The 22,720-nt window shown below is 46.0% G+C and overlaps 2 protein-coding genes across 3 annotated transcripts in view; one reads left to right on the top strand and one right to left on the bottom strand.

Moving 5' to 3' along the window:
* The window catches only part of NUCB1 (nucleobindin 1), a 47,062-nt gene extending 36,965 nt beyond the window's left edge, over positions 1 to 10,097 (top strand). For both annotated transcript variants that reach the window (XM_075328798.1, XM_075328797.1), the window contains exon 13: positions 6,965 to 10,097. In XM_075328798.1, coding sequence (XP_075184913.1) covers positions 6,965 to 7,083 — 119 coding nt within the window. In that variant the 3' untranslated portion in view covers positions 7,084 to 10,097. The remainder of the gene's footprint in view (positions 1 to 6,964) is intronic.
* A 5,589-nt stretch (positions 10,098 to 15,686) lies between these two features.
* Positions 15,687 to 21,300, bottom strand: LOC142256213 (uncharacterized). Its single transcript, XM_075327781.1, has 3 exons — positions 21,033 to 21,300; positions 17,501 to 18,600; positions 15,687 to 16,641 (listed from the first exon to the last, which is right to left on the bottom strand). The coding sequence occupies exons 2-3, from the start codon at positions 18,587 to 18,589 to the stop codon at positions 16,381 to 16,383; spliced, it is 1,350 nt and encodes a 449-aa protein (XP_075183896.1). The 5' UTR covers positions 18,590 to 18,600; positions 21,033 to 21,300; the 3' UTR covers positions 15,687 to 16,380.
* Between the last annotated feature and the right edge of the window lie 1,420 nt (positions 21,301 to 22,720).

Genomic DNA, 22,720 nt, shown 5'->3' with positions numbered 1-22,720 from the left:
GGCACAGGAGACCGTGCTCCATCCACAGCTCCTGAGGACCCTGCTGGATAGGAGCCGAGTATCGTTCAGGGACATGGCCCTGCTACTTGGAGGTACTCTGTGTCCCCGTGGGGACTGCGCACAGCAACACTCCAGCATTGCTGGGTGTGCTAGTGCACCGGGGACAGCAGCGCTGGCTGCATGTGTGCCACTATACACTCAGCGTCGCTGAGTGTATTTGTGTAGGGGGACTGCCGCGCTGACCGCCGCTGCCATGGTTATGCCTGCGGCGCGGCTGGGACTGTTAGTGCGCCGGGGACTTCCGCGCCGACCGCGCTTATACGGCGGCCGCGCTTATAACTATAGTCCCCGGCTTCTGCGGCCTAGTCTCATTCTTTTCCCGCCCCCAGCCCTGCCAGTCAGGGGAAGGGCGGGACGCTGTACAGGTCGGCAGCACTGAGGGCTGGAGCATGCTTTGCATACTCCACCCCCTCACTCTGCACAGTGGGGCACCAGTTCCCGCACTTTTCTGGGTCACGCCCACGGCTCCCTCCTCTCCCCAGGACGCTGGCAGCCATTCCTCTCAGCTCTGCTAACGCTGGAGAGGAGAGACAAGCTCAAAGAGACCCAGGCAGGAATTCTGGTGCCCACACAAACGCTTTGCGCAGGCGGTAAGCAGCACCTGTGGTGCTGGCCCCACTAGTGCAGAAGTGTACTTATAGATTATATGATTCTAGACTATACTTTACACTGTAGGGTGCACTGTTGATTTGTGGCTATTTACCCTCCTGTATTGCTCAGAGGAGACAACAGCATGTCGTCCACAAATAGCAAGGGTGCCAAAGCACAGACTTACTATGCTGCCTGTGCAGCATGTACGGCTATACTGCCGGCAGGTTCCACTGACCCTCATTGTGTGCAATGCTCGGCCCCTGTGGCACTTTCTCAGCCGGAGCCTCTGTTAAGGGTGGCCCAGGGAGAACCACCTGTTAACACTGTCCAGGTGACAGGGACGGAGTTTGCAGTTTTTACTGAAAGACTTTCTGAGACTATGGCTAAGATATTAGAAGCCTTGCAGTCCAGGCCGGCATCTCAAGCCAGGGGCACTGTGGAATCACTGCACCATGGTCCACCTCAGTTGGAACAGCAATGTCTTCCCGGGGTGTCTCATGGATCCCAGGGTGAGGTCTCTGACACGGACCGCAGCCCCAGACCGACTAAGCGAGCTCGCTATGAAATCCCCTCGACATCATCACAATGTTCAGGGTCTCAGCGAGAGGACTGTCTGTATGATGAAGCGGAGGTAGCTGATCAGGATTCTGACCCTGAAGCCGCTCTCAACCTTGATACTCCCGATGGGGACGCCATAGTGAATGATCTTATTGCGTCCATCAATGAAATGTTGGATATTTCCCCCTCAGCTCCTCCAGTAGATGAGTCAGCTTCTCAGCAGGAGAAATTCCGTTTCAGGTTTCCCAAGCGTACAAAGAGTATGTTTCTGGACCACTCTGACTTCAGAGAGGCAGTCCAGAAACACCGAGCTTGTCCAGATAAGCGTTTTTCCAAGCGCCTTAAGGATACACGTTACCCTTTCCCCCCTGACGTGGTCAAGGGCGGGACTCAGTGTCCCAAGGTGGATCCTCCAGTCTCCAGACTGGCGGCTAGATCCATAGTTGCAGTGGAAGATGGAGCTTCACTCAAGGATGCCACTGACAGACAGATGGAGCTCTGGTTGAAATCCATCTATGAAGCTATCGGCGCGTCTTTTGCTCCAGCATTCGCAGCCGTATGGGCACTCCAAGCTATCTCAGCTGGTCAGGCGCAAATTGACGCACTCACGTACGTCTGCGCCGCAGGTGGCGTCCATAACCTCTCAAACGTCGGCATTTGCGTCCTACGCTATTAATGCTGTCCTGGACTCTGCGAGCCGTACGGCGGTTGCAGCCGACAATTCGGTGGCAATACGCAGGGCCTTGTGGCTGCGGGAATGGAAGGCAGATTCGGCTTCCAAAAAGTGCTTAACTGGATTGCCATTTTCTGGCGACCGTTTGTTTGGTGAGAGATTGGATGAAATCATCAAACAATCCAAGGGAAAGGAAACATCCTTACCCCAAGCCAAACCAAAAACACCCCAACAGAGGAGGGGACAGTCGAGGTTTCGGTCCTTTCGGGGTGCGGGCAGGTCACAATTCTCCTCGTCCAAAAGGCCTCAGAAGGATCAGAGGAACGCCGACACATGGCGGTCTAAATCACGCCCTAAAAAGACCGCCGGAGGTGCCGCTACCAAGGCGGCTTCCTCATGACTTACGGCCTCCTCACACCGCATCCTCGGTCGGTGGCAGGCTCTCCCGCTTTTGCGACACCTGGCTGCCACAAGTAAAAGACCGTTGGGTGAGAGACATTTTGTCTCACGGTTACAGGATAGAGTTCAGCTCTCGTCCTCCGACTCGATTCTTCAGAACATCTCCGCCTCCCGAGCGAGCCGAGGCTCTTCTGCAGGCGGTGGGCATTCTGAAGGCAGAAGGAGTGGTGGTCCCGGTTCCTCTTCAGCAACAGGGTCACGGTTTCTACTCCAACCTGTTTGTGGTTCCAAAGAAGGACGGGTCCTTCCGTCCTGTTTTGGACCTAAAACTGCTCAACAAACACGTAAGGACCAGGCGGTTCCGGATGGAATCCCTCCGCTCCGTCATCGCCTCAATGTCCCAAGGAGATTTCCTAGCATCGATCGATATCAAGGATGCTTATCTCCACGTACCAATTGCTCCTGAGCATCAGCGCTTCTGGCGCTTCGCCATAGGAGACGAACACCTTCAGTTCGCGGCACTGCCGTTCGGCCTGGCGACAGCCCCAAGGGTTGTCACCAAGGTCATGGCTACAGTAGTTGCGGTCCTCCACTCTCAGGGTCACTCAGTGATACCTTACTTAGACGATCTGCTGGTCAAGGCACCCTCTCAAGAGGCATGCCAACACAGCCTCAACGTTACTCTGGAGATTCTCCAGAGTTTCGGGTGGATCATCAATTTTCCAAAGTCAAATCTGACACCGGTCCAATCGCTGACATATCTTGGCATGGAGTTTCATACTCTTCCAGCGATAGTGAAGCTTCCGCTGGACAAACAGCGTTCACTACACACAGGGGTACAATCTCCCCTTCAAGGTCGGTCACACCCCTTGACGCACCTCATGCACTTCCTGGGGAAGATGGTGGCAGCAATGGAAGCAGTCCCTTTCGCGCAGTTTCACCTGCGTCCTCTTCAATGGGACATCCTACGCAAGTGGGACAGGATGCCGACGTCCCTAGACAGGAACGTCTCCCTCTCTCAAGCAACCAAAGCTTCCCTTCGGTGGTGGCTTCTTCCCACCTCATTATCGAAAGGGAAATCCTTCCTACCCCCATCCTGGGCGGTGGTCACGACGGACGCGAGCCTGTCAGGGTGGGGAGCAGTTTTTCTCCACCACAGGGCTCAGGGTACGTGGACTCAGCAAGAGTCCTCACTTCAGATCAATGTTCTGGAGATCAGGGCAGTGTATCTTGCCCTAAAAGCGTTCCAGCAGTGGCTGGAAGGCAAGCAGATCCGAATTCAGTCGGACAACTCCACAGCGGTGGCTTACATCAACCACCAAGGTGGGACACGCAGTCGGCAAGCCTTCCAGGAAGTCCGGAGGATTCTGCTGTGGGTGGAAGCCACAGCATCCACCATATCCGCAGTTCACATCCCGGGCGTAGAAAACTGGGAAGCAGACTTTCTCAGTCGCCAGGGCATGGACGCAGGGGAATGGTCCCTTCACCCGGACGTGTTTCAGGAGATCTGTTGCCGCTGGGGGATGCCGGACGTCGACCTAATGGCGTCACGGCACAACAACAAGGTCCCAACATTCATGGCTCGATCTCAAGATCACAGAGCTCTGGCGGCAGACGCCTTAGTTCAGGATTGGTCGCAGTTTCAGCTTCCTTATGTGTTTCTTCCTCTGGCTCTGTTGCCCAGACGGTTACGCAAGATAAGGGCCGACTGCCGCCGCGCCATCCTCGTCGCTCCAGACTGGCCGAGGAGGTCGTGGTACCCGGATCTGTGGCATCTCACGGTCAGCCAACCGTGGGCACTGCCAGACCGACCAGATTTGCTGTCTCAAGGGCCGTTTTTCCATCTGAATTCTGCGGCCCTCAACCTGACTGTGTGGCCATTGAGTCCTGGATCCTAGCGTCTTCAGGATTATCTCAAGAGGTCATTGCCACTATGAGACAGGCTAGGAAACCAACGTCCGCCAAGATCTACCACAGGACGTGGAAAATATTCCTGTCGTGGTGCTCTGCTCAGGCGTTTTCTCCCTGGCCATTTGCCTTGCCCACTTTTCATCTCAATCAGGACATCTCCCTACCCTCGTTTTGTCCTCATCCAGTTCACCAATGTGAAAAGGATTTGCACTTGTTAGATCTGGTGAGAGCACTCAGACTCTACATTTCTCGTACGGCGCCCCTGCGCCGCTCCGATGCTCTCTTTGTCCTTGTCGCTGGCCAGCGTAAAGGGACACAAGCTTCCAAATCAACCCTGGCTCGGTGGATCAAGGAACCAATTCTCGAAGCTTACCGTTCCTCGGGGCTTCCGGTTCCCTCAGGACTGAAGGCCCATTCTACCAGGGCCGTGGGAGCGTCCTGGGCCTTGCGACACCAGGCTACGGCTCAGCAGGTGTGTCAGGCAACTACCTGGTCGAGCCTGCACACTTTCACGAAACACTATCAGATGCATACCTATGCTTCGGCAGATGCCAGCCTAGGTAGGCGAGTCCTTCAGGCGGCAGTTGCCCACCTGTAGGACGGAGCCGTTACGGCTCTATTATGAGGTATTATTTACCCACCCAGGGACTGCTTTTGGACGTCCCAATTGTCTGGGTCTCCCAATTAGGAGCGACAAAGAAGAAGGGAATTTTGTTTACTTACCGTAAATTCCTTTTCTTCTAGCTCCAATTGGGAGACCCAGCACCCGCCCCTGTTTTTGTATACACATGTTGTTCATGTTAAATGGTTTCAGTTCTCCGATATTCCTTCGGATTGAATTTACTTTAAACCAGTTTATAATTTTTTCCTCCTTCTGGCTTTTGCACCAAAACTGATGAGCCCGTAGCAGTACGGGGGGTGTATAGGCTGAAGGGGAGGGGCTTTACACTTTTAGTGTAATACTTTGTGTGGCCTCCGGAGGCATAGCTATACACCCAATTGTCTGGGTCTCCCAATTGGAGCTAGAAGAAAAGGAATTTACGGTAAGTAAACAAAATTCCCTTCTTTTTCTCTATTTTTGCTATATTTGTTAGTCCCTTTAAGGGAGTGAAACTTTCAATCATCTGATTGCTTGTACTGTACATAGTGGTGCGTCAGCACTGCTATGTATTGCGAAAATCACAAACTCCAATGAACGCTAGCTAAACAGAGGACTCATCATGACAAGCACAGGGAGAGGGGGTTTTCAGCAGACCCTTGGCTGTGATGTCAACCCATTAATACTCCGAGATCATGTTACCTTGCTGAGAATGACAGCATCATGTAACATGTTAACAGCCGCAGGCGGCGCATATGATTGGATGTTATTTGTCGTGAAGGGGTTGAGGATCTTAAAACGTGTTAATAAAAATTCTGAACCTATTCCCTTCTAAAGGTGGACAAAAAAACGATTAGGCATGTTGAATTTCAGCATGCCGATCCTATGTTCTGACTTTGCGGCTAAGTATCTGGTAGTAGTCTATTCCCCTTTCTCTGCTGTGAGCTCGCTGATCCAAGAATGTATAGGGGGCCGGGAGGAAAAAGCAGTCGGTGGCCGGGAGGAAAAAGCCGGGAGGAAAAAGCAGTCTGGGGGCCGGGAGGAAAAAGCAGTCGGGGGGTCGGGAGGAAAAAGCAGTCGGGGGTCGGGAGGAAAAAGCAGTCGGGGGGCCGGGAGGAAAAAGCAGTCGGGGGTCGGGAGGAAAAAGCAGTCGGGGGGCCGGGAGGAAAAAGCAGTCGGGGGGCCGGGAGGAAAAAGCAGTCGGGGGGCCGGGAGGAAAAAGCAGTCGGGGGGCCGGGAGCAAAAAGCAGTCTGGGGGCCGGGAGCAAAAAGCAGTCTGGGGGCCGGGAGGAAAAAGCAGTCGGGGGGCCGGGAGGAATAAGCCGTCGGGGGGGCGGAAGGAATAAGCCGTCGGGGGGGGCGGAAGGAATAAGCCGTCGGGGGGGGGGGCGGAAGGAATAAGCCGTCGGGGGGGGCGGAAGGAATAAGCCGTCGGGGGGGCGGAAGGAATAAGCCGTCGGGGGGGCGGAAGGAATAAGCCGTCGGGGGGGGCCCGGGAGGATTAAAGCGGGCTTTACACGCTACGATATCGTTAATGAATTATCGTCGGGGTCACGGTGTTTGTGACGCACATCCGGCGTCGTTAATGATATCGCAGCGTGTAACACTTTTGAGCGACCTTAAGCGATTGCAAAAGCGGTCCAAATCATTTGCCGCGGAGAGGTCGTCCTGAAACAAAAAATCGTTTTCTGCTTATTAGCGATGTTGTTCGTCATTCCTGCGGGAGCACACATCGCTATGTGTGACACCGCAGGAGCGAGGAACATCTCTTTACCTGCATCCACCGACAATGCGGAAGGAAGGAGGTGGGTGGGATGTTACGTCCCGTTCATCTCCGCCCCTCCTTTTCCATTGGGCGGCGGTTCAGTGACGTCGCTGTGACGCTGAACGACCCGCCCCCTTAGGAAGTAGGCGGTTCGCCGGCCAAAGCGACGTCGTAGAGCAGGTATGTGCGTGTGACGCTGCCGTAGCGATAATGTTCGCTACAGCAGCGATCACACAATATCGCACGTATGACGGGGGCGGGTGCCATGGCGCTCGACATCGCTAGCGATGTCGCAGCGTGTAAAGCCCGCTTAAGCCGTCAGGGGCCAGGAGGAATAGGCCATCGGCGTCCTACCTTCATATGTAATGGATCCTCTCAGCAGCATCCATTGTATGATCTCTGTTAACAGGTAAAGCAGAAGAAGCCCACCAGCCGTCAGACGCTCACCCAGACCCTCCAGGAGAAGCGGCCCACCAAGACACAAAAGAGTCAGCACCTTCCCAGGAACATCTGGTTCAGCAAGTCTAACGGCAGAAAGTCAGAGACCCAAGGGACGGGGAGCGCGGCAGGAAGGCATGGATCGGTCACCGCCATCTTGGTGTCTCCACTCCTGTATCCCTCTGTTCTCCTGAATTACAAAGTCCAGAGGGATGTGCAATCGACCTCTGGGTAAATCTCTCACATTGGGAATCGGGCTTCTTGTTTTCAAAAAACAAACTATAAAAAAAAAAGAAGAAACAAATAACAAAAAGACTTTGGGGCGTTAGGTCGGTCGGACCCCGGAGAAGCACCTTTTCTGTTTTCATCATGGCTGAGAAGGCCACCCGTATATGTACAGTATATATATTGGATATAGTGCTGACGTTACATTGTGTCTCTGCCAGTCCGGAGTATATAATGTATCCAGCATCTTCTTGAGTCAAGACGTAGTATTCCTCGTATCCTGAAGTAGCGGGATCTGGAGGAGACTACCTTCCGAATTCCTCAATGACCTAGACCCCACCTGAGCCCCTTAAACTCCACAGATGGGCACCAAGTAAATATTGACCAGCTGTGGCTAGGGGGCTATTATCTGCTTTTGCTTTTTCTGGTTATCCATAGCAAGATTGTGACTTTTTCATCATGTATTAGCACCCGCCAAACCTTAGATGCAGTAGGGTATATAGCATAGTGACCAGGTAAGTGGGGTCCAAGCACCCCATGAGATGAATCCCCCTTGTGTCGAGTCCCAGAATGCCTTCTCCTATCTGTGTTACTTGGACAGATATATTAGAGCTGTAGTCAATGCTGAAGACTTCTCTGTTGCAACGCGTTTCAGGCTGTAGTATGTATTCCTTGGTGAAGAGGCACTAGCGTTGGTGCAGGATCCGATCCATTGGCCACTTGAGTAATCTGTGACCACATTGACCTCCCGCTCCTTTAGGCACCCATGGATCTTTTGATTAGCTCACACCACAGTGGTGACAACGAACCAGGCCGGTCAATCAAAAGAAGAGCGTGGGTGGCAGAAGGTAGGAGGCGGTTCTCACGGCTTCTGTCCCGTGTTCACTGATTGATGTGGCCCATGGATCGGGTCCTACAAATCCTTTCATCATCTATTAACCCCCCCCAGTCCTTAGCTGCAGTAGTGTATATAGCATAGCGACCAGATAAACGGGGTTGAAGTGCCCAACGATCTGAATTTCTTCTTTTTGTGCTACGTTGTTGCAGATATCAGTGCTGCAAACGTCCCTTGTTGCAATGCGTTTTTGAGGTGTAAGGCCCTGTGCCCACGGGAGATTAAACCTGCGGATTTATCTGCGGAAAATCCGCGGATTTTCTGGATTTTCCAGATAAATCTGCAGGTTTCAGCATGTACAGACACTCCCCATATTATCCTATGGGACATGGGGAGTGTCTGTGTCCATGCTGCGGATACGTGTGGCTGCGGAATATGCTGCGGATGTCCCGTAGCCGCACATAACTGCATGTCAATTATTCCTGCGGAATTCACGTTCCTCCACTATGGAGATAGAGGCCAGGGCTTCCGCAGGTAAGTTGCAGGAATGTCCGCAGCTATGGATAGCTGCGGATTCTGGGGAGCCGCTGCGGGAAACCTGTGGACATACGAGCTCCCGTGAGTACCGTAGCCTAAGGCTGCGTGTTCATGATCAGGGTTCACAGCATTTTGGATGCTGCGTGTTTCAGCTGTGTCTAAAACGCTGCGTTGTACAGTACAAGCACAGTGGATGGTATTCATCCCGTGCCCACTGTACTTGTTTTTTTTTTTCCCACAGCAACCACTGACCTGCGGTGTGGCTTTCCAAGCCACAGCATGTCAATTGTTTGCTGCGGATTTGCATGCGTCCTCTGTAGGGAGAATACAAGCGAGAGACCGCAGCGCACCGAACCCTGATTGTGGGTACAAGCAGCTGTGTTCTCCTGAGGAGACTCGCTGCCCCGCAGGTCAGGACCCGCTGAGTCCAGGACGCAGTAAGTCCTGATTGTGGACACAAACCCTAAGGCTGCGTGCCCTGATCAGGGATGACAGCATTTTGGAATAGTGTGTTTCAGCTGTGTCCAACAAGCTGCAGTGTAGAGTACAAGCACTGTGGATAGATTTCTAGAAATCCTATGCAGACTGTGTATGTACAGCCCGCAGTGTAAACTGACCTTCCTGAGCCGCAGCATGTCAATTCTGTGCTGTGGAGATGCGTATATTCTCTGCAGGGAGAACACAGCGAGAGACCACTACTGCTGGAGCACGGATTGTGGGCACAAGCAGCTGTGCTCTCCTGTGGAGGGGACCTGTGGTCCTGCAGGTCCGGACCTGCTGCATACAGTACTCAGCAGGTCCTGATTGTGTGCATATATCCTAAGTGTCCAAAACATGGTACCAAAAAGATGCTTCCAGAACAATCTCAGCATTACACCCTTTCTTTTCCTAAATTGTTCTTTGCAGCCTTATCCTCACACAGGGCCTTGTTTGGAACACATTTAATCATCTGCTACAGAAAAACAAAACCTGTGCTTTTTTTTTTTTTTGTGCACCCCCCCAATTTTTAGATCCCATCCAGGAAATAAAAAATGTGGCTTTCCCATAGAAATAAGCCTGTGAGGGGATTTTCTTCCCCCCCCCCCCTCCACCCCCAAAAAAATACCCTCCATATGGTATGTGCAGTCTTAATGCCAATGCTGAATTAATGCATTTTTCCCCAAAACAGCTTCACCACTTTAATTTTTTTTGTACTAAAGAAAAGTCTTTTTAATGTAACCACTTGGTATTGTCCAAAATCCTGAAGCAGAAAAAAAATATAACATTTTGGGAATTTGTCAAGAAAAAAAAATCAAAAACCCCAAACCATCAGGAACATGTGACAAATTCTCAATGAAACCTAAGGACATACATTACCAATTTTTCCTCCAGGTACGGTGCCGGCAGTAACGTTTTTGGGCACCGGGTCACCCCAGATGAGACGTGCGGTTTATGAATTCATGTAATGAGCTTTTCTTAATCATTGTAAGGAATTTTATTTTCAGTCAATAAAGATGTTGGAACCATTCACACTGTCATCTTGGAAGTGAATCATATTTTAAGGTTTCCTATCTGTCTCTTTCCCTCTTTCTCTTTACCTGTCTTTGTCTGTTTCCCTGTGTCTGTCTCTTTCCCTGGCTGCATTGTGACACGCCAACATTACATATAAGGGCGAGGCTGCGCATTCTTCTGAAGTTCTGGCTGCACTGTGGCTCCCAGCTCCATTCGCTTTAATGGAGGCAGGTTTTTGGCGAATAACTGTAAAGCGTGGGGTTAAAATTTCCTGTCAAAACACTCTCGGGGTCCAGACGTGTGAGAGTGCAAAATTTTGTGGCTGTAGCTGCAACAGTGCAGATGCCAATCCCGGACATACATACATACACATATACACACACACACACACACACACCTTTTATATATTAGATGTCTGTGTTGGAAAAAAAATCTAATAAAAATATGTTATACGACATTTACTGTCTAATACTAATGGATTAATTCCAAATAGCGTGTGCAATGAAAGTCAATGGGAAAAATTCGCAAAGTAACCCGAATGCTGCAGTATTCGTGCGAGTAGTGAATAGTGCAGCATTCAGGTTACTCATTACTTTGCGATTTTTTTTTTTCCCCCATGGACTTGCATTGCACACGCTATTCGGAATTAATACGCGAGTATTAGACAGTACTCGTTAAGAGTATCGAGAGTATGAATAGTTAAGTAGAGTTGAGCAAGTACCTATTTGTAAAGAATTCTGGGGAATACTGACTATGTTCACATGTCCAGTAATCATCCATTGAAAGTGATCCAGCAGTAAAGGTTGTGTACATAGAACTTTATCAGTTTTGTTTTTGGGTTTATTATTTTTTTTTACTATTGAAGACTATGAAGAAGGTTTTTGCCATCTGTGTCTTAGGCCTCGTTCAGTTTTTTTTTTTTTTTTGCATCAGTCACAATCCATTTTGTGCAACGGATACATTTCAGATTGTGGTAAAATTGATGCAATAGATCCTGTAAAAAACAAAACAAAAACGGATTAGTCGTACTGTTGGGGGGGGGGGGACTGCTATGGGGTCTTTAGGGTCACAGAGACGGATTCCAAATCAAATGTGTGCAGATGTATGTATGAGGAAAAATGACCACACGTGATAGATGTGTCTATCCGGGAGAAGCTTAATCCTCTTCGAACTCGTATATTATAAAAATGCACACAGTTATTCAGTTCAACATAGTCCTTCATTGGTTGGAGATAACAAAGTCTATATAGTACGTCATCAGCCTGCTACTGGCTTTCTAATACCAGTTTGAACCAGCTTCTGAATACTTTGTTCATTGTACATTTTGGCTTATTCATCTTGGTTAGTAATAGATAAGCCCCAGCTTCACATCCCAGCTGGTGAGAACCAACATATTATGAACACACTCAGTGTGTTATGAATACTTGCATTATTCAGCCTAGCATAATTTCACATTCCAAAGGTGCAGCCTGGTATGCACATAAAATCATCTGTTTGTATGATTATTGCTATTAGATGGACAATTGAATCATAGCCTGAACCTTCACAGTACCATTTTTTTTTTCCTGACCAGCAGTGATTTTACAACACTTCTGGGCATGCTCGGTCATAAAAGAATCAGATGGCGGATCAGACATTTGACTGATTTTGCGCCGATAGGCTTCCATTAGAACAGATGGATGGTGATTCATCCATTGTCGTCAGTTTTTTTTCGACAGACAAAACCGATATTGACGTTGTCTGTCACATTTGTCGACGGATCAGTCGTATGACGGATGTAACATGAGGCAATCCATCGCTAATACAAGTCCATGAGGAAAAAAAAACTGATCCAGAGCTGTATCTGTTTTTTCACATTTTGACAGATTGACTGATGGTGTGAAAGAGAGACTTACTGGATCAGTTTCAAACAGAATTGCCCCCACCAGATCCTCCTTAATAGGTGACCTCAAATCTGACCTAACAATTTTAAGGCTAGAGAACAACCTCTCTACACTAACTTGGGTTGGAGGCAAAGCCATAACCACATGGGTAACATCTCTAACAATTGCCGGGTATAAAGGAATTGCCTCATGCAGTCAGTTTTGATGAACGGTTGAATTTTTCTATTTCTTTGAGAGCAAGTGAATAATGTTGCTAAAATCTGGTCAAGCGGCAGCTATAGGAGGAGTGACATCTTTTTCCTTGCGGCAATGCTTTGCCTGCTCCATGTCATCCAAATACTTGTCAAAGTTAAACTCCTCATCTGATGAGGAAGATACAGCAGCAGTAGCACTGTCAGGACCCAAGTCCTCTTGCACCTGGCAGTCCGGTAGCCACTCATCCTAACTGCTACCTCAGTCAGAGCTTCTTTTCCTTTAGTAAGTTGTTGATCATCCAGCATTACTTATGTTTGAAGCATTGTCCGTTATTTTTCTAATCTGCTTTTGCCATATGAAAACATCTGAGCTCAAACCTTTCAAGTGACTTTTTTAATAAGCTGATCTGCTTTTGCAGCTGAAAAACATCCTCAAGAAACACTGTAGAAACGCTGTGTGAATGTAGCCTTAGATCAGGGATAGAACAGCCATTTATAGGACATCATAACTTTCATAAATTCATATGAAAAAATATCACATTTTGCATTGAACTACTGTGCCCAATTATATATTTTAGGAGTTGGTCAATTTTATACCGACTCAACCAAAATGAACATACTCCATAATCTTGGAATATGGACATGCATTACTGCTTTGAAAAACACGTACAAATGGAGATCCTGAGGACACAAAAATGGCCAGTTTTATGTGAGCCCAACAGCCAGCAGCAAGGCGACCTCTTTTGTTTAACCTTCAGCTGCTAGATATGGACTAATCTCAGATACTCATCAGGTTTGGTGCACCTGTGATGCCCCTGGACTATCAGGTCGTCACAGGGTATTTCACAATCTGCCCTCCCGTGCAGTATCCACCTCCTTGGTTTAGGGTCCCCAACTATATGGTGTTGCCTACATCAGCTAATCAAATCCTAGATACGCCCACCACCACACACCAGTGGACGGCTTGAGTGGAATAGAGTCACCCACCTGGGGGGGGGTTTGAGAGGAGAGGTCAAGAGGAAAGAGTTGGGACTGAAAGGTGAAAGTGAGGTCGGGAGTGGGGCTCCTGGCAAGGAATCTAGGTGGCAGGCGGTGGTCTGGGCCTAGTAGGAGCTGGACCCCCGGTTGCAAGGGATAATGGCAAGGGGCACGGATCTGTCGAGGACAGCCGGCGACCTTGCACAGTCACCAGGCTGGGACCAAGGCACGACAGGGTACGTGGACCCTAGGTCGGGGAGTAGCTTCAGGCAACCCGATAATTTACCCGAGGAGAACGGAGTCTTCAAGGGCAGTTACCACCCACTCCAAAAATCAGGGCACTAGCGCAACGAGAGGGATAGGACTTTCCAATCAAAACTGTCCAGAAAATCCCAAGCGTGAGCCCTGAGAGCAAGCTCCCACACTTAGCCATAGTGGGAAGCAGGACCCAGCAAGTTTCATACCACCAGGACCACCAAAGTAGTAAACAGTGCAACAGTGCCAGGAGGCAGGTCATGGATCACCAGGCAGCACTATTAGCACCACTAAGCTCCCCTCAGTGGCATCCAGAGACTTGTTTGACCAGTTGTCGGTGTCAGCTTAATGGACTGAGTACAACAGTGACCCCTTTGCATCCAACGGCACTCCCCCACCATCACCGAGTCCCAGGGCATTCCCCCTACCCGTGGAGGGTCACAACACCTGGCTGCCCCATTCCATCATTCCTGGGTACTCCCAACTGCAGCGGTGGTACTCCTAATTACCACATACCACGGGTGGTGTCACGAACTCTATAAAATACTTTGTAAATAACCCTTCATTTGAGTGGCACACAACCCCCGGGTCCGGAGACCCTCTAGTTACTGAGCACCTGGATCTGAGCAGCTCAGCTGCTGGCACACACCCATGACAAATGCAAGAAACCTGGCAGGCAGCATCCATGCAGTGTCAGTGTATAAGCCTTATCCCTCTTCATAGAAAATAGAGGGAGTAAAGCAGCCTGTGCCATAAGGACACTGTTTGCCAGGAACCCAGCAGCTGTCATTGACCAATCACATATATTATGAATACTTCCAATGTAGCCATAGAGAAGTGAACTGCATTTGAATGCGGCAACAAAAAAAAAAAAAAAAAATATATAAACACCCCAACACTGACTACCAGTGCCACACTATGGTTTATTTTCTATTGACATCTGTGCTACTGAAGTCTTACCTAATGCGACAGGAACCTTTGTGCTGTGCTGTTACCTTTGCATGTATAGGTAAATCCAGCAGCTGGTCAGAGGCTAAAAGATGTGATAATGTCAATGTATGTAAGCGCTATGGGATTAATAGTGCTATATATATATTTTTATTTGTATTATTTTTTTATTATTATTAAACTAATAATAATTGTAATAAAAATTAGTATTTTTTATTTATTACAATTACTATTTTTTTGTTTTATTTTTATTAATATAATAAAAATAAAATCATAATTGTAATAAAAATGGTAAATAACTTTTTATCACAATTACTATATTTTGTTGGTTTTATTTTTAATAAAATAGTAATTGTCATAAAAATTGTTAATAAATAATAAACTAGTAATTGTAATAAAAATAGTTGACCATTACTATATTATTTAATAAAAATAAAACAAATAGTAACTAATAAAAAAATTAACCATTTTTATTACAATTACGATTTTATTTTTAATAAAAAAATAAAATCGTAATTTTAATAGTTTAATAACTATTTTTATTACGATTACTATTTAACCATTTTTATTACAATGACTTTTATTGTTTTTTTATTAATAAAAATAAATCGTAATTGTAATAAAAAACAATAATAGTCATTGTAATAAAAATTAACCATTTTTATGATTACCATTTTATTTTTATTAACAAATATAAAACCAATAAAATAGTAATTGTAATAAAAATAGTTATTAAACTTTATTACAATTACAATTTTATTGGTTTTATTTTTATTACTAAAAATAGTAATTGTAATAAAAATGGTTAATAAATAACTATTACAACTACTATATTTTATTGATATTTTATTTTTAATAAAAATAAAACCAAGTCATAAAAATGGTTAATAAATAATAACTATTTTTATTACAATTACTAAATTAATTGGTTTTATTTTTATTAAAAAAATTATAGTAATTGTCAAAAATGGTTAATAACTATTACAATTATTATTTTATTGAGATTTTTAATAATAAAATTAGTACTTGCAGTAAATAGTTATTTTATTGATTGTTTTTATTAATAAAAAAAAAAATATTTCCTCATTTTTATCATTAGGGCTAATCATTTAAATTTACCTTCCCACCCATCTCAACATTCTCCAGTTCTTTGAAGCCAGCGATGTCAATCACAGAAGAGGAAAGGGCGGAGAGTTTAAATGATTAACCTCCCCATGATGCACAAGCGCCTGTACTTTGTGTGAACATTCATCCTGCGGAGATTGTCCCTTTAAATTAAGATGCTTGATATTGGCCAACTTTGATGTTGGAGAACAGCAGAATAGTAAGTCACTACCACACAGCAGGATAAGGAAACAACATTTTATTAACTTAAAAAACAAAATATATTACACTTAAAAGAATTATAAAATAGAAAAAAAATTGACTCATTAGAAACATCCCCACTAGGGGGCACCACAAACTACTACAGGGGCTTTAGTAAAATAACTAAAGTTAACTATTAAAGGGAGGGAATTGAGGTAGAGAAATTGCAAACTTTGGCGCAAGATATTTGGGACTATTTAGTGGGCAGTCAGATTACTACTGATCACACAAATTGGGGTAAAATAGTGCAGATCACATCTGCTTGGAGCATCCAAAAAATGCTCCAGGATTAAAGAGTCAATCTTTTTACAGTTTAGTACACAGCAAAGCCCATCGATTCTACGAACCTCCGGGCAGGATGAGGTAGATGCAGACAAGGAAACTTCCAGAGCAACTTTGTCCGGTAATAGTCGTGCTGTTTTTTTTTTCTCTCCATAGTCTTAGAAAGTGATCAGCAATAGGGAAAAAAAAATTATATAAAAATTGGGAACAATAGGTAACATTTTTGGCAATTACTGGCACAAATTGACATGGAGTGTTCTACAAACTTAAAAAAAAACGAAGCAAAAAAAAAAAATTTCACTGCTTAAAATAATCACTTAACACTGTCACAACAGAACTTCCCACCAGACCCAGTGCAAAATTAAAAACATCAGGAGTGCAAAAAAACAAAATCTCAGGCACTTAAAGAGTTAACATGTCCATAACTGGGTACGTAGGTATGGGCTCTAGTAGGTATGGGCTCTAGTCCGGCCCGGATCTTTTCCCGGTGGTGACTGGTCAGACAGAAGCCAATGGCGACCTCAGCCTCTGCGATCCGTCTCTGGAAGCGGCAGCGATCTCTGGCGTACTCTTCCCACTGTCCTTTCCGGGCCATTCGGTGGGCAAAGCTCCAGGTCACGATAGGGTGGATGGTGACTTTGGGTGAGAAGCGCACCTGAAATAGAAGGGGTTAAATATAAGTCCAATATCACAATGCATAGCAGCTCCATGACTTTCCAGGAATGACGAGGCCGCACCATGTGATAATGACAGTAATTAGATTAGTAATGCGCTACGTCAAGAGATCACGTGGCCGTCACACCAGACTTCCTCCTCCTGTTTCAGAAGGTGGCATCACACCTCAAGAGACCTCACGCAACAACATGAAATTTAACATCCGAGTGCTGACTAAGGCAAGTCCCCAGGTAGAATTTAAGGATTTCCTCCCAGAGTTGCCCTAATTATCTAACGGCAAAGTCACTGGGGGACTTTAAGCCAAAAATATACTGTATTCAATCCTGTAGGCCAAGCGGGTCGCTACACAACTCCATTAGTTAAAAAGGGCCTTTAGTTTATTGGTGGGTACATAGTTTGAGTTTGACTGTAGAGCTCCTTTATTTTTAAGAGCGTATGTGGGACCTCCTGACTTTCCTACAGAGGTGGGGGGGGGGGGAAGGGTCACAAACAATTTTAATACCCGATCCCACCAGTTTAACATTCGCAGATTTGACCAACCACCTAAGATATATATAGCATCCCAAACCCAGAACAGGTTCATTAGATAACCACCATTCCTGGTCTACACAACAGGGTTGAATGTAGACCAGGAATGGAGATCATCTAATGAACTCGTTCAGGAGTTGAGGTGCTGTATGCATCTTAAGTGGTGTTTGGTCACGTGTCCATTAATAGATTAAGGTTGGTAGCATCCTCCCATCTGTGGCCAACATTGGTACAAACATATGCCTAGATTTGGCCAAAACAAGCCTTCTCAACCACCTGCACTGAAGGGGTCTTAATCAAACATCACTTACTTTCTTGGTACTTTGGTCGCCTTCTTCCGTGGCCTCCTCCTTGGCCGGCGTGCACTTGTGAGTGGACTTGTATCCGGACAGCACTGGCTTGGTCTTCATTTTTTGCTTTTCAGTAGCCGTTCCACATTCCATTTTGACATCACAACGTACAGTACCATCCACATTCTCCAGAATCTTTGTTTTAAGACTTTCCGTGGAGGCCTTTTTCTTTGGCTGCTCAGGAGCTTTTGTGGGCATGGCAAAAGAAAGTGGATTGTACGGATCGTCGGAGCGACAGAAGGAGGCCCACAAGTCGTCATCTTCGTGGCATGAATTACTGTCTTCATCTTCATCCCAAGAGTCCTCATCAGACCAGTCACTTTCATCACTGAGGTCCTCGTCATACTTGGACCCCGGAGTCCAGGACTCCTGCAAACCACTGTCCACAGACTTCTCTTCTTGGGAGAAGTCCAATCCTTTAACACTTTCCACCTCAGACTCCTCGGAGGAGTCAGTACCCTCTGTAGGCACGCAGATCATGGACATAATGAATGGGTTGGTACAAGATTGTAGAGGAACCTCTTCCTTAGGCATCTGCTCACATTCATCATTCACTTCCACTATTACGATATCTTCTACTGCCTCAATCTTTAAACTGCAGGTGTCTCCATCCATGATCTCCTCCAGCTCCATGCCACTCCCCCACTGACACTTTATAGAGACCATATTCATCTGCTGCTCGCTCCTATACGCAGCTGCTCTCTTATAAAGGTACATGCTCATCAGTAATGGTAACAGAACATCCAAAACGCTCCAGCACACCACCACCACGGCCCGCAAGGCCCTGCTCACGAAGACACGAGGAAGCATCCTCCAATACATGGTGTGTTTCTGAAGTAGGTTCTTGCCCAACGAAATAATGGACTGCACGATCCTGGCGGCCATTGTGACTATAACCACGTCTGTGCCAAAGTCAGTGAGGACAATCGGCAACTGCAGATGATGATCCTTTGTAACGTCAAACTGGGAAGCGGTGCCTCTATGCCAGCAGCTCAGCGAAGCGGTCAAGTTTTTCCAGTGTAAACAAACGTTGAGATGGTCAAGTCCCATTCTGTGAAGGACTGAAAGAAAAAAGGGCAAGTTAGACAATAGTAGAAAGGAGTCATCCTGCCATCATAGGCTACATGCATGACTAGTTCTGACCACTATACGTAGAGACAGGTACCTGTGAGAATGGAGCAGTAGTGGTCCTCAACCAATCCAATGCCAACGTCACTGGGGGTTTGCTAATGGTCCTCAACCAATGTCTCATGCTAAGGTTATTGGGAGCTTAATAAAGGTCCTCAACCAATGTCATTGTGGGTTTAATTGTCCACAACCAATGTCCCATGCCAATATCACTGTGGGTTTAAGGGTCCTCTGTCTCATGCAAACATCATTGGGAGCTTAATGGTCCTCAACCAACGTCACTGTGGATCTAATAATGGTCCTCAACCAATGTCATTAGGAGCGTAATGGTCCTCAATGTCTCATGCCAACATCACTGTGGGTTTAATTATGTTCCTCACCCAATGTCCCATGTGAATGTCATTGTGGGTTTAATAATGGTCCTCAACCAATGTCTCATACCAACGTCACTGGTTTTGCTTTTGGAGGGGTGATTGTTGATATCCTCCATTCTATTAACCCTCTGGAACTACCAGTACACCGTAATCCCCAAACTACCATCAAGAATATCCAATTCTTGTCCTTGTGTATCCACAGCTTAAAGGGATTGTCAGAAATTCTCAAGTCTAAAATAAACACTGCTTTACTCAACATCCACTAGCATTGACATCACATCGCTAACACTGCAGCCAATCACTGAGCTCAGATCTGAGCAGGGTGTTCTGTCTTACACAGGCAGAGCCAGTGAGCTTGGTGATTGGCTGCAGTGCCATCAACATTGCAGTCAAATAGCTATGGGGAAGAAGAGTAAAAATGCAATATTTTTAATTTTTGCCATCTACTCTGGGGTTGGGGATTTTCTGGAAAAAGGATAACTATCCTGGATTACAGGCAATCTCGCAGGCTATATGGGGCGCTTTCTAAAACTGGGGGTGGTCATAGGGGGAAATAGCTTAGAGACGGACATAATGTAACAGGAAATGGATTGTTCAAATCCAGTGGAGCATTGTGCAAGTGATCACAACTATTGCACAATACAACAGTGGGGGAGGGAACGGGTCACTGATGACCCACTCACTTCTATAGGGTTACTCATTGTAACAGAAAACTACTAAAGTTTTTAAAAACTTTCACTATTGAGTATTTATATTATATTCTTTAGTATTATTTTGATAGGTCATTTAATTTACATGAGGGGGAAGATTTGCTGAGCTTTATCAGGGATCATCAAGTTGGAGCAAGCAATTTCCTACTCACAGGATCCCCCAGCCAGCAGAATGGGGGACTTAACCCATTAATATCAGTGCCCACAATGGACCACAGCACCATTCATTCTCAAAGGGGTCTCAAATTAAAAAAATATATATATATAAATAAATGTATCAATAAATAAATGTATCAATAAATAAATGTATCAATAAATAAATGTATCTATAAATAAATGTATCTATAAATAAATGTATCTATAAATAAATGTATCTATAAATAAATGTATCTATAAATAAATGTATCTATAAATAAATGTATCTATAAATAAATGTATCAATAAATAAATGTATCAATAAATAAATGTATCAATAAATAAATGTTATCAATAAATAAATGTTATCAATAAATGGTATCAATAAATAGTATCAATAAATAGTATCAATAAATAGTATCAATAAATAGTATCAATAAATAGTATCAATAAATAGTATCAATAAATAATAGTATCAATAAATGTATTAAAAAATAATAAATGTATTAAAAAATAATAAATGTATTAAAAAATAATAAATGTATTTAAAAATAATAAATGTATTAATAAATAATAAATGTATTAATAAATAATAAATGTATTAATAAATAATAAATGTATTAATAAATAATAAATGTATTAATAAATAAATGTATTAGATGAAAATAAAAGATTAAATACAAATTAAAAATAAAATATTAAATACAAATAAAATCTATAAAAATATAAATAAAAAATATAAATATATAAGGGCTTTATGGGGCTGAATGAATGAATGGGGGACTTAACCCATTAATATCAGTTCCCACAATGGACCACAGCACCATTCATTCTCAAAGGGGTCTCAAAATGGAATCCGTAAAGATCCCAGCAGGCCGGTCACCCCTTGTTCGGACCCTTCATTCCTCACATTCCAGGGTCTTACCAAGGATACACAGACGATTACACGATCAGCAGGAAATTCCAGAGCCGCGCAGTAATCATCTGTAGGGGTGATATCTATAACATCCCTCTGATGACTGCACAGACCACCCAGTAATTACTGCCCAATTTAAAGGGACAGTTACTCCAAACACATGTCACCTCCCCATAGACTACAATAGGAGTGAGGAGAGCTACAAGTCCCAGCATGCACTGCATACATACCAGCGGGCGGGCTCAGCCGGGCACCACGGCGCTCCAGCAGAGGTTGGCGGCGGTCTCCTGGGCGGGAGGCTCCTGGATATTTCGGTGGAAGCCGAGCACGGGTCGCAGTTCAGCTCCTCTGACGGGTCTCTTGCTCAGGACACAGCACATTAGTGAGAGGCGGGGGCTTCTCTCCGGAGAACGGCTATCGGTACCGGCCATACCTGGTCATCGGGGCGCTCGGGTCTATTGTAGTCGTTGTTTGTGTTCAGGGAGTGATATGAGGCGGGAGCAGCGGAGCGACGCTTATATTGACTTCTGAACGGACCAATCAGCGAGCAAAGGGGCGTGGCCTTCATACGCTGGGAAAATACGTGACGTCTTGCTTGTAGTTCAATCATCTGAGAAGAACTCTCGTGTTACCAAGGAGACGGGGCGGGGCCAACAAACATCACGTGCTAAATATAGTAACTGACGTCATGAAAGTCCAGAAATGACGGGAAGTTACTGGAGAATCGCTGTGATTTCCAGACGAAGAGATAAGGAAAGGAAATAACGTGTCCCATATCACACACAGTGCCCCATATCACACACAGTGCCCCATATCACACACAGTGCCCCATATCACACACAGTACATAGTGCCCCCATATCACACACAGTGCCCCCATAACACACACAGTACATAGTGCCCCCATATCACACACAGTGCCCCCATATCACACACAGTGCCCCATATCACACACAGTGCCCCATATCACACACAGTGCCCCATATCACACACAGTACATAGTGCCCCCATATCACACACAGTGCCCCCATAACACACACAGTACATAGTGCCCCCATATCACACACAGTGCCCCCATAACACACACAGTACATAGTGCCCCCATATCACACACAGTGCCCCCATAACACACACAGTACATAGTGCCCCCATATCACACACAGTGCCCCCATAACACACACAGTACATAGTGCCCCCATATCACACACAGTGCCCCATATCACACACAGTACATAGTGCCCCCATATCACACACAGTACATAGTGCCCCCATATCACACACAGTGCCCCCATATCACACACAGTGCCCCCATAACACACACAGTACATAGTGCCCCCATATCACACACAGTGCCCCCATAACACACACAGTACATAGTGCCCCCATATCACACACAGTGCCCCCATAACACACACAGTACATAGTGCCCCCATATCACACACAGTGCCCCATATCACACACAGTACATAGTGCCCCCATATCACACACAGTACATAGTGCCCCCATATCACACACAGTGCCCCCATATCACACACAGTGCCCCCATAACACACACAGTACATAGTGCCCCCATATCACACACAGTACATAGTGCCCCCATATCACACACAGTACATAGTGCCCCCATATCACACACAGTACATAGTGCCCCCATAACACACACAGTACATAGTGCCCCCATATCACACACAGTACATAGTGCCCCCATAACACACACAGTACATAGTGCCCCCATATCACACACAGTACATAGTGCCCCCATAACACACACAGTACATAGTGCCCCCATAACACACACAGTGCCCCATAACACACAGAGAACCCATATCACACACAGTGCCCCATATCACACACAGTACACAGTGCCCCCATATCACACACAGTACATAGTGCCCCCATAACACACACAGTACATAGTG

Source organism: Anomaloglossus baeobatrachus, chromosome 11 (genome assembly GCF_048569485.1).
Source record: "Anomaloglossus baeobatrachus isolate aAnoBae1 chromosome 11, aAnoBae1.hap1, whole genome shotgun sequence".
NCBI lineage: Eukaryota > Metazoa > Chordata > Amphibia > Anura > Aromobatidae > Anomaloglossus > Anomaloglossus baeobatrachus.
This window is presented reverse-complemented; position numbering and strand designations above follow the sequence as displayed.

Bases quoted from the DNA above. Each gene is read 5' to 3' on its own strand.
- LOC142256213 (XM_075327781.1), bottom strand. From the start codon at position 18,589: ATGGGACTTGACCATCTCAACGTTTGTTTACACTGGAAAAACTTGACC. The intron at 16,642-17,500 runs GTAAGTGATGTT...CTTCTATTTCAG, and splicing joins GCGACCAAAGTACCAAGAAA to GTGCGCTTCTCACCCAAAGT.